The following is a 17,935-nucleotide window of genomic DNA, read 5'->3' on the forward strand; positions in this document are numbered from 1 at the left end:
TTTTTAGGGGAAGTAACCCTTTTAGTACACAAAGTCAATAATTCACTTTCCATTACATCCCAAAAGTTCATTTTTATTAAAGAACTTCATACATTGAGCATCACTAAAACTGTCCCAATAACAGGGGCAGTAAGATTCAATGGATGCTATACAAGATAGATAAGTCTATTATCCTTTTTTAACGTTTCATCATTTCCATCATGTAATTGGAATATGAGGAAAATGCTCTCATCCAGTAATATGGAGATCTGTGGTAATACGAGTTGTAATATTCGACCCAAGCCCTGTACTCATTCCAATTATCCTGCCCTGCAACTTCTTCCTCTTCACCATCATCAGTTTTCTCCTTTGTAAACCTCTGCGGTGTCGTCGTGGCCTTCCTGCTGGATTTGGAGGCTGAAGGGCCTTTGTGGTGTGGGGGATCATGGGATTGAAGTGTACTATACGTCTGCTTACTTCTGCTATAATGTGTTTGTATTCTAGCCGCCGGTAAAGATGAATGATCCCGCTGGTCTTTGTTACAGTCCACAGGATGTCTGGGTTGTGAACAGCGATTAGGGACTGAAGAGTTTGATCCACATTCAACCTCCATTTCGGACTCGGAGGAAGAATCATCATCAGATGACAGGGAATCTTCAGAAATCTTCGAACCATAGGACAACTGTGAAACGTCTGGTGGTAGAGGAGGATCTTGATGGGAGTGTGACGCATCTGGAACATGTGAATTATTACCTTGGTCTTCATCATTATGGTCATCATGCTTGTTATGCACGCCATTGAACATATTCTGACTTCTGTTGCAACCTTCATACTGGCGAATGATTTCGACAGATCTTCCTGGACCTTCTGTTATGAAGCTCTCGTAATCCGCCTCGGCCTCTGCGAAGGTCATAATCTTTTGTGCCCGTAATTTAAAAGATGGCAGTGAAGGAATTCTAGGAAGGGTCTCCCTCTGCTCTGTCTGAGCAAGAGTCGAGCGAGTCTCCAGGTTTGTAACAGAAGGTAATGGTTTCTCCAGCCTAGGTTTGGAGTGATTTTTAGCCTTGGTTTCAGCAACATTGTATGATATATCAGATGTTCTTCTCTCTTCAGTGGGATGTGGGATGTGAGAAACTCCGGAAGGTTTAAATGATGTGGCCTCCGATTTAACTTGTTTCTTTTTCGCCTGTTTGGGGGAGACAGGAACCTTTCGAGTGGGTTTTGAAGGGGGTTCGATGATCACGTCCCAGTCACACGCCTCTTCCATAATTCCAGGAGGGATTGGATCTGAGAAGGAATGAGAAAAAAACGTATTACCATCTTTAGGAAGGATATTTGAAACAAAACCAGGGCAATGAACTTCATACAAAATTACCTGGCAAATGAGTTAGATTCAAGGAACATTTCTGAGCTATGGCCATCATCCGATTCTCCTCCTCACCATGGCAACAGTAGGTCACGGCAACCCCCAGAGTGCCTGAAACATAAACAAGGAGGTCAATGTCGGGTCAATAAAAGGAAAAACAGTGCCTTGTTCATAGGGGCAGCTGTGGGTAGATCATATGTCTGAAATTCTGATGAGACTCTGGTGGCCACCGAACAAGATAATTCATCATCAACAACAACATCATCATCATCATCATCATCATGTTCTGGTTACAGAGATGTCTCAACCTTCCAATTATAAATTCAGATTCTGAAGTGCTGCAGTCATTAGAATACTCTTGATGAGTTTGTATTTAGCAGCTCATTATTGTACTGATTGCTTGTGGTTGGCATTTCAGACTTTGACCCTTGTCTGACCATCTCAGGGCAGATGTCTAGATCCGCTTCACATCTCTGATGAAGCGCACTCATGTAAATGTCCAAGATATGCATTAATTAAAGCCACAGACACAGGGCTTGGTAAGTGTTGGTGTGTAATTGTTTTGTCGTTTTTTTTCTTTGACACTCATACGCACCGAATCGTCCAGCACGACCGATACGATGCATGTACGTCTCCCAGTCCTGAGGAACATCCAGATTAATCACCAAATTCACCTTCTCGGCATCAATACCACGGGACGTCTGTACAAGACACAGAGATCAACCTTAACAACATCATTATAAGCTAGATGTCTGCAGTGTGGGTGTTGTAACAGATTTCTCACCAGATCTGTTGATATTAAAACTCGACATTGATATTGCTTTAGCTTCCACATCGCTTCTAACCTCTGATCCTGACTTAAACCACCTACATAAACACACCAAGAGATTAAAAATTTATTATGAACAATAATAAAGGCTTTCACACATATGGGCGTTCATTTACATGCCCACATACTGTACCATATGATTTGAAGCTCACCTGAGATGCAGACTGCAGGCAGGCCTTTAGATGAGAGGATGTCAGCCAGGCGCTGGGCTCTGCAGAACAACAGCTCAAGTCAGTCTTTCATTAGTTTTAATAAAAATCACAGCTTTCTTTTTCAATAAAACAATTGAGAAACAACCCTCAGTGCAGGACTGTTATATGTGCTACATTTATCACATGCATCAACATGTGTTCAGAGTAATGGAAGTAATGAGAATAGTGTACGGGGCACCACTTGCCTGCTATGGAGATTCGAGAAAACCAATGCTTGATTAAATGGGATTTTACTGAAGAGTTCCAGAAGACTCTGAACCTTCTCCTCAAAGATTTTGTGAGGCAATGAATGAGAGGGAACGATCTTATAGTACTGCTTCAGTCCTGGAGAATTGAAGTATAAAATATTGATGCAGTCAATGCATAAACTGAGGTTTGAAACATCCACAACAACAAATTAGAAAGGCTTGCTCACCAATGAGTCCAGGGTCTGTCGGGTTCAATCTAACAAACGTCGGCTCTCTCATGTATCTTGACAGGTATTGTGCTAAGGATTCTGGGTAGGTGGCAGAAAGAGCCAGCATTTGTTTATTTGTCGGTAGAGAAGAGAAGATCCAGCTAAAACACAGTGACAAAGGGGAAATGGGAAGAAAAGAAGAGAAAGATATAAGATCTCTCATAACTTTTTAATTTGAATACAGAGAAGTCACAAAATCAAATTAACCTCTCCCTTTTGGCAACAAATAAACAACTTACTTGATTTGCTCTTGAAAGCTGCTGCTGCTGTCATCCTCAAGCAGTTTATCAGCCTCATCCAAAACAAACAGACGAACGGAAGATGTGATCAGGGCTCCCATCTCAATGAGCTGCTTAATACGGCCTAAAAATACAACACCATTTCATCAAAATACTATTATAGCATTTAAACTAGCACACGCTCTCTATTCATGAAATTGGCAAAGATCATCTGATAAAGTCCTTTGCTTATTGCATCCTATTTTATTAGCATGACTTTCAGGTCTGAGAATCTTAACTCTGCAGACATTCATGATTGTTACATTTAAAGGCTTTCCTGTAGCTCAGAGGTAAGAGCATTGCGTTAACAAGGTTGTGGGTTCGATCCCAGGGGATAGCAAATACCTACGTAAAATGTATAGGATGAAGCAATGTAAGTCGCTTTGGATAAAAGCATCTGCCAAATGCCTAAATGTAAATGTAAACGGATAGTTCACCCAAAATGGAAATTCTGTCATCATTTATTCACCTTCTTGTTATTTCAAACCTGTATGAACAAAAAATATATTTTAAAAATGTCAAATGGCGGTACACGTTCACTTGAATTGGTTATGTGTCTATATCATAGAAGTGAATGTGTGCCACCAGTGTTCAGTTATCAACATTCTACAAAATATCTTCTTTTCTGTTCTACAGAATAAAGTTCAAAGGTTGAAATGACAAGAGGGTGAGTAAATGATAAGTTTTCATTTTTGGGGGAACTATCATTTACTTCCACATTTATACATTTGGCAGACGCTGTTAACCAAAGCGACTTCCATTGCATTATCCTACACATTATTTTTTAAGTATGTGCAATCCCCTGGGATCAAACCCATGACCCTGGCGTTGTTAGTGCCATGCTCTTACCACTGAGCTACAGGAAAGCTATCAGTAAGTGTTCCAACTAACATATCTGTCTGAAATGATGAATGATAGAAACACCTGGTGAGCCAATAGCAATGTGGCATTTCTTCAGGTGGAGCTTATCTTGAATGACAGGCCGTCCACCAATAAACACATGACACTCCAGTCCCTCCATTGAGCTGCCTATTGCCATGACAACAGCATGGATCTGCACAGCAATCTCCCTAGTGGGGGCTAAAACTAGCACCTGTTAAGAGAAGTGAGGTGAAGAGACTTAAAAGCTAAATGGAACATTATTGTGAAAGGAAAACAAACAATAACTTTGACTTGTCTAGCTTTGGTTTAAAAAATATAATAGTAATTCCACTAAATAACAGAGATTAAATTAAAAAGCTAAAAATAATACCTGTGTGACTGTGTTCTCCAGTATAAGGGAGTCCAATGCAATCGTAGTAAACACGCAAGTCTTTCCTGTGCCAGATTTGGCTTGAACAATAAGATCTGAACGGGCAAAACATACAGCAAACAACATTATTTCCCGCGAATGGTTATTAAAGTGCACATCAGAACAATAGACGTGATTGTAATTCATAAGTACAAATAGCTATAACATTTCAAATCAATTAGTTATGCCTGTCTAAAGAGTTTGGGTCTGTTTTTAGCGTTTAGCGGTATCGTACCCAGCCCACATCTGCCCAGTGGGATGGCTTTGAGCTGAATGGGTGACGGTCTCTGAAAGCCGGAGGCAGATAAGCCCTCAAGCACAGGTTTTGATAGCAGTAAAGAGCTGAACTCGAGCCCATCGTTATTTAAAACATCATCAGTCCGGGTTCTGACTTGCAGCTCATGCGCTGCTTTCGTGGATGTCGCCATGATGCCGTTTGCTCTCTTCTTCTTCTTTCCTTTTAATGGCGGGTCGCCATTTTGTTTAGGTGCTCTTCCGCCACCTACTGTACCGGGGTTTGTAACATCAAGTACTTCGGTGGATAAAACAAATATTTAATCTGTTTTTCTAAGCCTGAATTTTTTAAGAGTTCTAACAAAGCATTCCAACAATCCCTCATTTTTTCACCCTCTGCCAAAATTCCCTTTAAACTCCACACAATCCCTAACTCACACAATTTGTCATGCAAAACAGCCCTCTCTAAATAATATTACTACACCACCTCATTATAACATGCTCCACATCACCAGTAACGTTGCAAGCATTACACTCATCTGTCATAAACTTTCCAATTAAATATAAGGTTGATTTTAGTCTAGTGTGTCCGATTCTTAGTCTTGTGAAAATAGTTTTCCTTTGAAAAGTTTCACTGTAATTGATTTTTAAATGTAATGTAATGTCACTTCCGTTCTTATTTAAATTAAATTAAAAATTAATTCTTATTTTTTCATGAAATACTGTGGCATTTATAGTAAATATCTAATCAATGTGGGTCATTTTCTTTTAAAAAGTCATGTACCCTCATGTGCAATCTGAAAATGTAATATCTGAAATGACTATCCATCTCAAATGACGCAAATTTGACGCAAATTCCTCCCCTTCAACTGTCAGTCTGCAGGTCATCTCTACTTGTGTCTTTCGGATTCAGATTACTTAGAGCTGCTAATTAGTCAGAACAAATGACTAGTCAGGTTTTATTTCTTCTACCTTTCTTAATCTTAAAATAATTGCTTTAGACGTTTCTGCCGTCTGCTTTCTTCTATGGAAGGCCAGAAGGACCCAAACGTGTGAAACTAACGTGTTAACACGTTATGCACGTTAACGCATAGATTTTAGTAAATTACGTGTAAACACATTGTTTTATACATGCACATTTGACCAAGGAGCATTACCACCACCTACTGGCATGGCGATATTGCTCAAACGAACAGAACCGACAGACTAGGTTTGTAAATTGCAACCTTTTATCTAATATATATGAATATACTGAACAATGTATTTTGCGAGGATAACTGGTCTACAACTATATAGAATGATAACATAATAATAAAAAATCAAATATTGTTTAAATGGACCTTTTAAACGCTGAATGGCATGGCCATTTTCAGAATCACAATATAAATTCTGTACGTTTAATTGCATATTTTCTCTAAATAACATTTTCACAAACACTTATACTGTAGCACATTCTATAGACAAGTTTGTTAACTGACATGTTAAAAACTAAATGAATATCAATATTCATATGTCAACCCCAATGCATACATTTTTGGTCAGTGAGCCCCTTTTCATAACATCCTTTAGACTTATAAAGGCAACCTGGGTGTAGTGGCATTAAGTCAATGTTTTTACAGGTTATTTGTTATCACATATTGGTATTCACATCTGTCTTTTTTATTTCCAGTGTTTTTGTTGTTCAGGTATGGAGAGGGGGTGAGTAACAGGATGGCCAACTTTTGGATGACCATAAAGACCAAACTAACTTATGACTTGTTTGCTTTTTAAAAAAATAGCAACAGCAGTTTTGTATGGATGATTTGTTAGGTGTAAAGAATCCACACTGACACAGGGAGAACATGCAAAGTCCACAAATAAAGGGATTCCATCCATTTTTTTTTTTGATTGTGACACTTATCAGTTGTTCCTTAAATATAAATTATTTCTAAATAGTTCAAATTCAATATGTGCATCCTCGTACCTTCATTTTACATTTAAAATAAAACGTAATAGACCTGCTTGTTTTCGTTTTCATTTTAAATATTGTTCAATATTGTAAAATATAAGATGTTCTTTGCACAATAGGGAAAAACAATTCAGTCAAAAGTACACAGACAGTGCTCTTAGACTATGTTTAAATTATAATTACATACAGCCAGGCTGTGTATAGTTTTGAAACTCTGACTGACCTCAATCAAAATGATTAGTATCGAAACGAATAGATTTATCAGACCAACGTTTGCCCATTATGAAATGTAACCAAAACTAGGTTAATAATCCTATTGCCACTTAAGTGAAGTTAGAGGCAGCGGCCAATTTGAGTTGTATTTGCTGCCATCAAGCTCTTGTTGGCGCCGCAAACAGCCAGTGATCAAGGAGAACTCACACATTAGATTCATGTCGTAAAATAGGCACTAGTATCTTTATAAATCAACTGCAGATTATCGGTTTCATATTTAAAATATTAGATACAAAAACACCACAGTGAAAAAGTGGCTTTAGACGTAATTACGGGTTAAAGTTCAGTGTATACTCGAGCGTAGGTCCTACGCAGAGCTGCGTACCCTACGCTGTAGCCTGACGTGCACCTCTCCAAAAATGTAACAACGCGCCATCTCAACACGGACCACAAGCACTGGGATTGGTCTGTTTGAACCCCTCCCTCAAGTCAAAAAAAATCCGCCATAGAGTCATGTTTACTTAAACGCATTTCAGAATGAATTATCTAAGTCAAATATTTGTGCTTCTGTATCAAACATCTCAAATCTGAAACAAAAGTGACCTCCCGCTATCACTGCTAATGCTTCTCAAGCGAGTTGCTTCTTCTTCGGCTCTTGTCTTGGTTACACAAGCAAAACGTGCGTGGACACTGACATCTAGTGGTCATTGTCTGTCGACGCGGACAATGAGGAAGAAGTATAAATGAAAACCGACAAGTAGGCTACGGTGTAGAGGCTACGGCGTAGGTCCTACGCTTGAGTATAAACTTTGCTAAATACGCTTAACGTGTTTCACACGTTTTGGCCCTTCTGGTCTTCCATACTCTTCTTCTGCATTGAATATATGAATTGAGTAGAGCAGGGGTGTCCAAAGTCAGTCCTGGAGGGCCTGTGTCCTGCAAAGTTTAGCTTCAACCCTAATCAAACACACCTGAACAGCTAATCAAGGCCTCACAAAGCAGACTAGAATCTTCCAAACAGGTGTGTTTAGCCAAGTTGGAGCTAAACTCTGCAGGACTGTGGCCCTCCAGGACCGACATTGGACACCCCTGGAGTAGAGAGTCACTGCTCCCCCTACTGCACAGAGTCATGAAAAAGCAGCCAATGCACACAAGACAAGGAGATTCATTCCCTTTCACTTTTACACCTTTTGCTTCATGTTGTGACGTACATGACGTTCGATTTTCATGAAACAACCTGTTTATTATTTATTTGGCCATCGACATGTATCTCTGAAGCGGTTAATATGCGGTAATAGAAAACGGGCAGGTTTACAATAGAATACACTCACAGTGTTAAAGTATCTTTGCGTCTTGGAAATCTGTTTTTATCGAGCTTTTTTGACAATGTGTATTATAATCGAATCGATTGAGACGAATATTTGATATGTCAGTTAAGGAAACGTATTTATAATGAGGGCACCTGGATGTTCGTCGATTGGACTTTGGACCCTATTTGTTATTTGTGGACTTTTTGTTATTGCCTATGCAAACATTGATAACGACGACGATGAATGGAATTATGATCCAACAACAAAACGCATAAGAAAACCCACAGAGGTATTTTTTGGCAAGTGTTTTTGAAGGAAATCAAGCTTCTTACAAGATCGACTAACCTTGTTTTCATGTTTCAAAGTCAACAAGTAACACAAATCTGCCAATCAAGGGAAAAGAGTTTTGCTCAGACTCCTGTGAACCGCCAAAGTGTCCCGATGTCTCTGACTGCATGAATAAACTAAATGTTTTGCAGAAAGATGTGATTAATAGTGTACAGTGATATTAAGTTTGTTTTATGTAGTGCCCTGTACCTTTAGTAGGCCCGAGTGAATAGAAACAGGAAGTAGTTCAGCCGTAAATATAAAGTAAATATGAAATGTTTACATAATCTGACACTATGTCCATGGTTGGAACAAAAACTAAAGGGATCCTCTGTTCCCATAAATGGAAACTAAAGAGTTAAAAGACTTCATTCATAATTCATAAATGACATCACTTAAATTCTATATTTTGAGTTTTACATTTGCAGTCATTGGAATTTCAGTCCATTTAGCAAGGAGACAGTTTACAGTGTATGTTGTATGTAGTGTATGTTATATTAATATTTTTCATTCTACTTCTTTAGGCTGATGAACACAAGAAGAAGGTGGTCACCACCTTCCAACAGCCAACATGTCTTCCAGTGTTCAGGCGTTTCCTTTCCAAGCTTCTTAAAGAATCTGCTAAACTTGGTCTGGTATGTTTATCCATCGACTTTGAGGAATTTTTATTATGTTTCTCTCAGTGTTGGGTGTAAATAGTGACTAAGTAATTAGTTACTGTATTTTAATTACTTTTCCCATGTTTTCTGTAATTTAATTACAGTTACTTTATATGTAATTAAACTAAATACTTTGTGAAATATATGCGTGTGCAATAGTGTAATTGACATCCAAATTCAAAGTCTTACTTTAAAATCTGTGCTTTAATGTATAATTCTCACATTTGTAATACTTTAGTCCGTTAATAATATTTTTGAATGATATAATATATTTAATATATAAATATATTGAATAATATATTTGAATGAATTAAATAAGCCGTTTCATGTATATCCTTGAATCACTTAACTAATCAAGGTTGATGTAGGATGTAGAAAGTAATTAGTAATGAGTAACTAAATACTTTTTGGACGGAGTGATTTGGACAGTAATCTAATTACACTATTGAATATGTAATGAGTAACTAGAAATTAATTACTTTTTCAGAGTAACTTACCCAACACTGGTTCCTCTGCACAATAATGAAATGTGTAACATTTTCTGTTCCCTGTTTAGCCTGATGATGCAAACAAACTGATGCATTACAATGCCGTGGTTAAACTGTCCAAGCAGTCGGTGTCAGAAATCAATAAGCTTTTAAGAGAAGACAATGATTGGACTACTGGAGCCATGGATGAGGCTCTCAGTCAAATTCTGGTGGAATTTAAACACCATGACCCTGAAGCCTGGAAGTGGCAATTTGAAGACACTTTTTATGTGGAGTTGGATACTGTCTTGAAGGTCTTTATCGAAGTCTTTTGAAAGAAGAATTTCTTCGATTTTTTAGTTAAAAGAATCTAAATTATTCTATTTCCTGGACGAAAATATTACATAAAAATTGGTAATACTTCTTAAATCTTCATTTTTCAACAGGTTTTATTGTGTGTTCTTATAATCAATGCTGTCATCTGCACTGAAGTATGGTCTGTGGTGTCGTGGTTCATCCAGATCAGAAGAATGTTTGTCATATGCTTCTTTATTAGTTTGATCTGGATCTGGCTCCATCATATGGTAAAAATATTTATGTTTTCTATATTTGAGGTTAAAAGGTCTCCAGTAGTATAAATGTTGATGTGTTATAGTTATGCCATTTTTAATGAACAGATGAAAATTAGGTGGAGAAACCTATGTATGTATGTTGGAGTTTTTTTCTTTTCTTTAGCTTGTTTTTGCTGAGCACCAGAAGAACGTTGTGCAGATGGAAAGCGTCAATGCAAAATGTACCGGAGTGAAACAGACAGACTGGAAGGAGAGTTTGACAGGTGATATGCTTTGTTTACAACATTCCTATGAGGCACTTGAGGGGACAGGAAGCAATATTGTCGCCCTGCTTGACAGCATTATTTTGTAAATGTTTGCATTCTGTCAAAATAACTTATGCCTGTTGCAAGTGTACACAAGAGAAAACAAACTATTCTGAGGGATGCATAAGTTATTGCGAGAAAACACAAAACTATGCATACATTTTATTGAACTAGTCCTTCAGGTCATTCACACGATGTTCAATCTTTGAATTGTTTTATTTTGATTCAGAGTGGTTTAGACATAAATGGACACCTCCAGATCATCTGTATGAAATGAACGTTGTGCTCATGCAGGTGAACGCTATTTTACATATGCCTCAAGCTAACGTTTTTCTGTTTCCAAAACTTAATAGACAAGAAAAAAATATTTTTTATAATTTGCTAAATACATGTAGAAATTGACTGTTGTATTGATTAAAAGTGAATATATTAGAAAAATCTTTAAAAAACTTACAGAAAATGTGTCCAGTTTTCATTCTCTTCAAGTAAATGCAAATAGAAAAATATTTATACTTGAAATTTGGAAGGAATATTGTTATTATTGAAAATGGTCTGTGGCTGAATATTTGTTTTTGTTTTAAGAGTGACGCAGCAGCCAGCTTATCATCCAGTACAACGATCCTTAGCGTGCAAGACATCATTGAATTTCTGAGAGCTTTGCTGACACATCTGCCGTTACTTATCCAGATAGCTGTGCTTCTTGTGATTGCAGGAGCCATCTTTGTAAGAGTCGATGGAAATGTATTAAATATATTTATTTTAGGGTATTTTAGAATAAACAGCATACTGTACTTAAGCAATCACACCCTTGCTTTCTTCAGGTCTTCATGTATGTAAGTCCTCATGCAGCTATACAACATGCAATCCCTTGGCCCCGACTTGGTGAATGCCGAGACCCCTGCCACCTGGAGTAGAGCAATGTCATGCCCCCAGACTAAGGGAGAATGAATATTGGGTTGAAGGCGATGCCCCACAGCCATTACAAGATTCCCACCACAACAATATAAATCATGTCAGGAACCAGGATAACCATGGCTTTGGGGCAGGAGATGCCAATGCTAATGCCCCACAGCCTAACCAGGAGGGCATCAGGACCCCTCAGCCAAGAGATAGAAAAGACAGCATGGACATTGAACCAAATTTTATTGACCTGCCTGTAGATGTTCAGACGGTACGATTCGAAACCCTGCAGTCTACGGTTAGTATGTCTAGCCAGGATAAAGCTGATTGTCAGCAGTGTACGCAGGATCAGGACCCTGGCATAGAGAGAGGTGGAGAACCTGAAGCAGAGGACATTCAAAAAGAAAAGGAAAAAGAGAAGGATGTGTCTACGAAGAACAAGGAGCAGAAAGATGCACAGACTCATGACAAAAGTGAGACGGAGCCCAACGTGCCTTCCAACAAATAGATGTGACAACACTTGGTGCTGACCAAGGGAATGATGTAAGTATTGTTTGTGTTTCCTTGGATGTCTTGATGGGCTAGTTCACTCAGAACTGAAATTTTATCCTCATTTATTTACACTTTTGTCATTTCAAACCTATATTTTTTGTTCACATATTCCATTTTAATGTATGGAAAGGAGATGCATGAACAACTTCATGCAGGTTTGGTATGACATGAAGGTGAGTAAGGGATGACAATTTTAGTTTAGTTAAACTGTCCCTCTAATAATATAACATCAGTGGTACCTGATTTTAAGGGCATCAGATTGTAAAAAGTTTTCCTTTTGATTCAAACACATTATGTTCACAAAAAGGATGTGGACTGCTCAAAACAATATCAAACTGCAGGTTTTTACTGTAAGCATTGCATAGTATGTCTGTCTTTACTACATATGTGGTTCTTTTATTTTATGTCAATGTGATATTCAATGGTCTGTGACTGTGTTGGGATTTTCATGTTAACGTGGAAAAAATGGACGTGTTATATGTAAAGATGTAACAAATATTTGTGCATTTGCGATATTCATTACATGGTGAACAGTGCTGTTCGCATGAACACATTATAGAGGACATTATATTGTCTGCCATTACTCACTGAAAAAAAATATTAGAATGAAATATATAATGTAAATGTTAATTCTGCATTATTTCTTTATTGAAAATATTATCAAAACGTTTATCATATATTTTGCTTTGTGCAGGTGGCATCCGCTGGCCCAACCGTGGTGCCTGAAGACGAAAAATGTGTCAGGACTCCAGTTCAAGAAACACTGAAATAAAATGGTCTCAAACCACGTACATGAAATTTTCTTTCTTAAATTAAAATAAATATATTTTTATATTATTTCTATATTTTGATATAGTGTTTTTGAATGAAACCACATCTCAATGAACTTCTTTGATGTAACCTCAGAAACAAGGTTCCAAACTTACAAAATATGTTTTTTTTTACATTAAATGTATGTTGACAATAAGTTTATTCGTTTATTCATTTTGTATGTTATCACGAGACTCGCTATGCTCAATAAATCTACCCTTTGTGACGTTTCATAAGATATCAGTCAGTGACTCAAATAAAGGACATTCGCTTCTAGGCCACGCCCACTGGAAACTTCGTTCGCGATTGGTCAGTGGGCGTGTGTTTTGGTGAGCTCGACGTCAAATGCAAAACTATAAGTCTAAGTCATTTAGGTCCTGTCCCAAATAACGCACTCCGGTCTTGTGGACCTCCTCCGAGTCCACAGTGACAATAAGCGTTCTTTCTTGTATTCTTTATTAATGAAAAAGTTTAACAATTGGACGATAAAATTGGATCATATATAGTAATGCAAATTGCACAACTCGTACTAGGCGCTTCCTTCTCTCTGCAGTGTTATCCAATCACAGTGCATCTCTATTAAAGCCATTCATAGTAACTTGTTAGATCTTTTCTTATGCATGAACTCCCTGTAAGCGCTCCATTCATCATGAACTGACCACTGGCGTTAGAGCACGACTGTGTCAGACAACCGTTAGTTAATCTTATTCAAAACTCTCTCCTCTATTCAACGCGATGCTATTTGACACCACATACACTACACTACACAGTGCCTTGACTTGCCTCGCCTGAATCTTGGCTGTAATGTAATCTGAATATGTAATGAGAAGTCTGTCAGAGGCGACTGACGCTCCAGGAGGAATATTTAAACAGGGCTGATGACTACGAATAAATGTGCCTTAGTCTAATCTTCTTTATAGCGTAATTCAGTTTTAATGGACGAATATCTGGGACTCGGGAACATGGACAACAACCTCCAGCGTTTAAAACAAGAACTGGTAAGATTTGTATCTTCTCTTGTATAATACATGTATGCTTTTAAATAATAAAACTGCCGATACCTGAACATACGCGTATAATGGCGCATGACCAATCGCTATGGAAAGAAACTTTTATGCATTTCTCTGGAAGCGCATTTCTTCACCTCCGTGTTGATTGTAATCCAGCTGTTGGCAACGAGGAAGAAAGGCGCAATCTGATTGGCAGCGGTTATTTGAAATGGAAGGCGCTGATTGGCGTGCTCTCATCCCTCCCTAATGTCTTCAAATTTGAGTGTTGAATGTAAGAATTCTGCTTTTGTTGCTTAGAGTTTTTTTGCCGGCGTGCTGCTTTAAATATATGTATTAGCTATACAGTATAAAAGGGCAAGACTGGAGATTTAAGATATTCAAAAACTTTAAATGCAAAGATGCAAAACTGATATTAAACTGCATTTCTGTTTGCTTAGCACTGCGGTATCATAATTCATAGACTGCAAATGCAAAATAGGACAAAAAGAAACAGGACTGTACTAAATGTGGAGCTGTGTTTCGAGGTTCTAAATATCATGCTTATGACACACTGTATGTGAAAGTGTGATGCAGTCATACATATCTCTACTGGAATTAAAATTAATATTTGATTATACTTTTTAAAATGTTGAAAACAAGATATTATCCTGGTGAACTGTTTCTTTTCTTGTGATTCTACAGAAACCTAATGGGCAAGGGGCATATTAATAAATGTCTCTTTATGTTTATTATAGAACATGACAAATATGTTCAGGAATTAATGAAGCGTGTGTGTTATAAAACAAGACAAATATGTTCAGGAATTTATGCAGCCTTTTTTGTGTGTGTGTTTGTGTGTTAGTGAGAGTGTGTGAGAGAGAGAGAGAGAGAGAGAGTAAGGGGAAAAGGTGCTGATTAGATGAGGAAGCGACCGTAGGGATGTTGCTCACAGATGCATTCATCATTTGTTGGCCTCCTACTGATGTCTGATTAATACTCCTGTCTTCTGGGAACCCCCCAAAGGAAACTGACACACAAGAGACCTCACACAGTAACATTACACAGTGAGCGATGGATCCTACATTTGATGAAACACTAAACATTTAAGAATTTTACACACGCTTTAATCCAAAGCAACATACGGAGTGTTTCCTTGGAACTGAACCCATTATCTCCACGGTCTATATGATCTGCCAGGAAGGAAAAGCTTATACCTCTACACAGTCAAGCACATGCATGTTATATATCAAGCACTTTACAGATCAACCCAGTTGAACACATGCATCAGCTGCTGATCCATGACTCAGAGTCTAGCCATTTCACCCACACGCCTTTTAAGTCCTACATTTCCCATAATGCTTTAAGGTGTGGGAAAGCAGCAGTATTGTGCTGTGCTCAGGCTGAATGGTAATCGATCACACACTGGTGGGGAGAGAAACAGCTGAAAACAGATATAGTGAGAGAAGAGAAGGAAAGCTGAGGGTCTGCAGGCTGAAAGAAGGTAAGACGATAGAGGTTGATTTTGTGGTTGAATGCTTTCAGACACTGAAATGAAAAAGGGGGTTTGGTATTTCATTCTATAAAGATGGAATTTAAATGTAGTCAAACCATATTCAAGGACTGCATGCATTCATAACTGAATATAAAAATGTAAGCATTTTTAGGATCAGCTGACCAATTTGAGAATCATGTATATCAAGGGCAAGCTTTTTTTATATTTTAGCCTTGTAAAATGAATAGCCTTATTATTCATAATACATAGAATAGGAATAAGTAGTAACATAAGTGGGCCTGTAGATTGTATTTATTTAGACCTGTTCTTACATTTGAAATAAGAAACATTTGTCAGAGCTTTTCTTTAAATAAATGTCTTATCTAATCATTGATATACTCTTGTTTTAAAACCACGACAATCCTAAAAATAATGAGGTCTCAATAACCTCTTCATTTTGCGAAACATTCAAAAAAGACCAGAGATTGCAAATCATTCTCCTCAGCAGAAATTGTAGACTGCTCGGGGTAATATCGTTTTTTTTTGTAATTACTAGGAAGTGATTCATTAGTTAATTAATTACAACTGAAATTAATTTGCTCTTCTTCTTTTTCTCGTTTTTCTTCTTTAGGATTCTTTATGGCAGTCAGATGAGGGTCTTCACACTCAGATGAATTCTGTGATCGCTGCTCTCCAGGAACTCAAACTCTTACAAGTCCAGACTGCACTGGAAAAGTTGGATTTCTCCAGCAAACCCAGTCAGGTCTCACCACTCACCAGTGCTCCAAACACACAGATCCTTGATCAAAACAAAAGCTCAAGTGGAACCAATCTGAACCAAACCCAAAATCAAGAAAATCTATGTTACAAGAATGAGTTTGGCATGGACTCATCTATATTCCTCTCAAGTTCTCCGTTAGAGAACCGCAATATACCAAGGGCACAGGCACCCATGAGCATCAACTACCGAGGAAGTCTAAGCACTTCCTCTTCATTCTCCAGCTCTCATGAAGACACACTCGACTTTTCATGTGACAACGACGACTCCACCGATTGGACTGCCTCGTTGATGAACCAAAGTAGGAATAGGCAGCCATTGGTGTTGGGCGATAATGCTTTCGCTGATTTGGTGGGGAACTGGTTGGACCTGCCAGATGTTGGATATCAGACAGCAGGTGAGGAGGTAGATGACTCAAGCCTCAAAGACACATCCATTGAATCATCATCTACCAGTCATTCTCAGGAGCTTTCCAGGCGACTCTCTCTAACTGCTAACATCTTCAAACGTGTTTTACGCCGCGCTCGACCAGGAAGAGGTAAACCACAGGACTGCCCTGGACAGCTTCACCAAGGGAGTGAGGGGATGGAGGTCTTTAAACAGCCAAAGAGTACATGCAGGAAACCAAAGGGCATTGCAAGTAAACCATTCTGGGTGAGAACAAGAGGACTGAGGAAGAAAACCACACCCATCCAGCAGGAGGGCGTGGCCTGCAAGAGCTCAGGTGGACTGATAGGATGGCCAGAAACTGTAGACAAACATCACCATGTGTTTGATTACAGCTCAGCTGTGTGGGTCTAAGATACCGACATAGGAGCCATGAAAACATTGTTAGACAACTGATGGGCTTAGTGAGTAAAACGACAAAAAAGTCCTTACACTATGAACTTAGATGGTTTCTGAGGATTTAATGAAATAAGGAAAAGAAAAACAAAACGTGTTTGTCATCTTGCTTAAGTTACAGTTGCACTCTAGAAGCTACTTATTCCGCCTGATCTCACTTGAATTCATAACTATTTTATGAGCTGGCAACTTCGTATCAATTCGTATGATTTGAATCTTACAAAAACGTATGATTATTAGAAAATTTAATATTGAAGCCCCTCCCCTAACCCCACCCCTAAACCTAACTTCACTGGCATGAAAGTAGTTAAAACGTAATAAGATCATCCAAATTAGCCAAAAAAGAAAAATATTTATGAATTGCCACGAGATTGTGTTGATTTACTCCAAAGATATGTTAAGATAAGTTTTCTGGGAATGATTTATATTGTTTCATTGACTATTGACCATGACAGAGCTATGAGGACTTGAAAAATATTAATAAAATCAGACCGTATTAGCATTTCAAATTTGCTTAGGCCCATTGATATGCTGTTTGTTTTTAGTCTGGCAGTGCTTTAGTAGGACGCCATACTGTCAATCATTCAGTTAAAAGTCTTGGTTGCTGCATTTTTCACAACCTGATGCAAAAAAAACTGCAGGCAAATGTTTTCTACTTACCGTAAAAAAAACATGCAACGAAAACTATGCAAAATATTTATAAAAAGTGGCCAAATGCAAATAGTCTACCCTTATCAGCATGTTCATGTTCTCCATTTTCTCGTTGTCCCCCAGTGCTGTAATAAATTATGTGTGGGTTCACACATCGTTTTATATAAGAGAGTAATAACACCAAGACACCGCATCTAAAAGTACATAACTCATTTCCCTAAATTGTGAGTTTACGTTTTTTTTTTTTTTTTACAATTAATGCAAATGTTAGCTGGTATGCAGCATCACAAGCATACATTTGCCCGTTATTGGCATGGAATAAAAGTGCTTGCAAAATTAATAAATATACATAAAACAGCTGTATTGTGTGTTTATCAGTTGAGACAAGTTAAAGACAATAATGGTCTTCATAGTTGAACAACCATTAATTTCTTTGCAATGACTTGTTAGTGGGAAATGAAAATCTGAAAATG

The 17,935-nt window shown here is 38.0% G+C and overlaps 3 protein-coding genes across 4 annotated transcripts; 2 read left to right on the top strand and 1 right to left on the bottom strand.

Moving 5' to 3' along the window:
* Positions 1 to 52: 52 nt before the first annotated feature.
* ddx20 (DEAD (Asp-Glu-Ala-Asp) box polypeptide 20) lies at positions 53 to 4,873 on the bottom strand. Its single transcript, XM_056772335.1, has 11 exons — positions 4,648 to 4,873; positions 4,374 to 4,468; positions 4,046 to 4,214; positions 3,083 to 3,206; positions 2,802 to 2,944; positions 2,572 to 2,710; positions 2,327 to 2,385; positions 2,130 to 2,212; positions 1,941 to 2,046; positions 1,355 to 1,456; positions 53 to 1,266 (listed from the first exon to the last, which is right to left on the bottom strand). The coding sequence occupies exons 1-11, from the start codon at positions 4,838 to 4,840 to the stop codon at positions 179 to 181; spliced, it is 2,301 nt and encodes a 766-aa protein (XP_056628313.1). The 5' UTR covers positions 4,841 to 4,873; the 3' UTR covers positions 53 to 178.
* A 3,386-nt stretch (positions 4,874 to 8,259) lies between these two features.
* LOC130440422 (chloride channel CLIC-like protein 1) lies at positions 8,260 to 12,688 on the top strand. The gene is made up of 9 exons (XM_056773532.1): positions 8,260 to 8,406; positions 8,483 to 8,602; positions 8,969 to 9,079; positions 9,660 to 9,884; positions 10,017 to 10,154; positions 10,306 to 10,405; positions 10,677 to 10,741; positions 11,030 to 11,890; positions 12,594 to 12,688. Exons 1-8 carry the CDS (start codon positions 8,260 to 8,262, stop codon positions 11,282 to 11,284), a joined length of 1,161 nt encoding a protein of 386 aa, XP_056629510.1. The 3' UTR covers positions 11,285 to 11,890; positions 12,594 to 12,688.
* Positions 12,689 to 13,351: 663 nt separating this feature from the next.
* Positions 13,352 to 17,915, top strand: inka2 (inka box actin regulator 2). Of its 2 annotated transcripts, none has more exons than XM_056772339.1 (2): positions 13,352 to 13,707; positions 15,822 to 17,915. In XM_056772339.1, exons 1-2 carry the CDS (start codon positions 13,645 to 13,647, stop codon positions 16,767 to 16,769), a joined length of 1,011 nt encoding a protein of 336 aa, XP_056628317.1. In that variant the 5' UTR covers positions 13,352 to 13,644; the 3' UTR covers positions 16,770 to 17,915. The 2 variants fall into 2 exon arrangements, with proteins under 2 accessions (XP_056628317.1, XP_056628318.1); XM_056772340.1 differs by lacking the exon at positions 13,352 to 13,707 and adding an exon at positions 14,596 to 15,199.
* Positions 17,916 to 17,935: the final 20 nt, after the last annotated feature.

Source organism: Triplophysa dalaica, chromosome 18 (assembly GCF_015846415.1).
Source record: "Triplophysa dalaica isolate WHDGS20190420 chromosome 18, ASM1584641v1, whole genome shotgun sequence".
In the NCBI taxonomy this organism is placed as follows: Eukaryota; Metazoa; Chordata; class Actinopteri; order Cypriniformes; family Nemacheilidae; genus Triplophysa; species Triplophysa dalaica.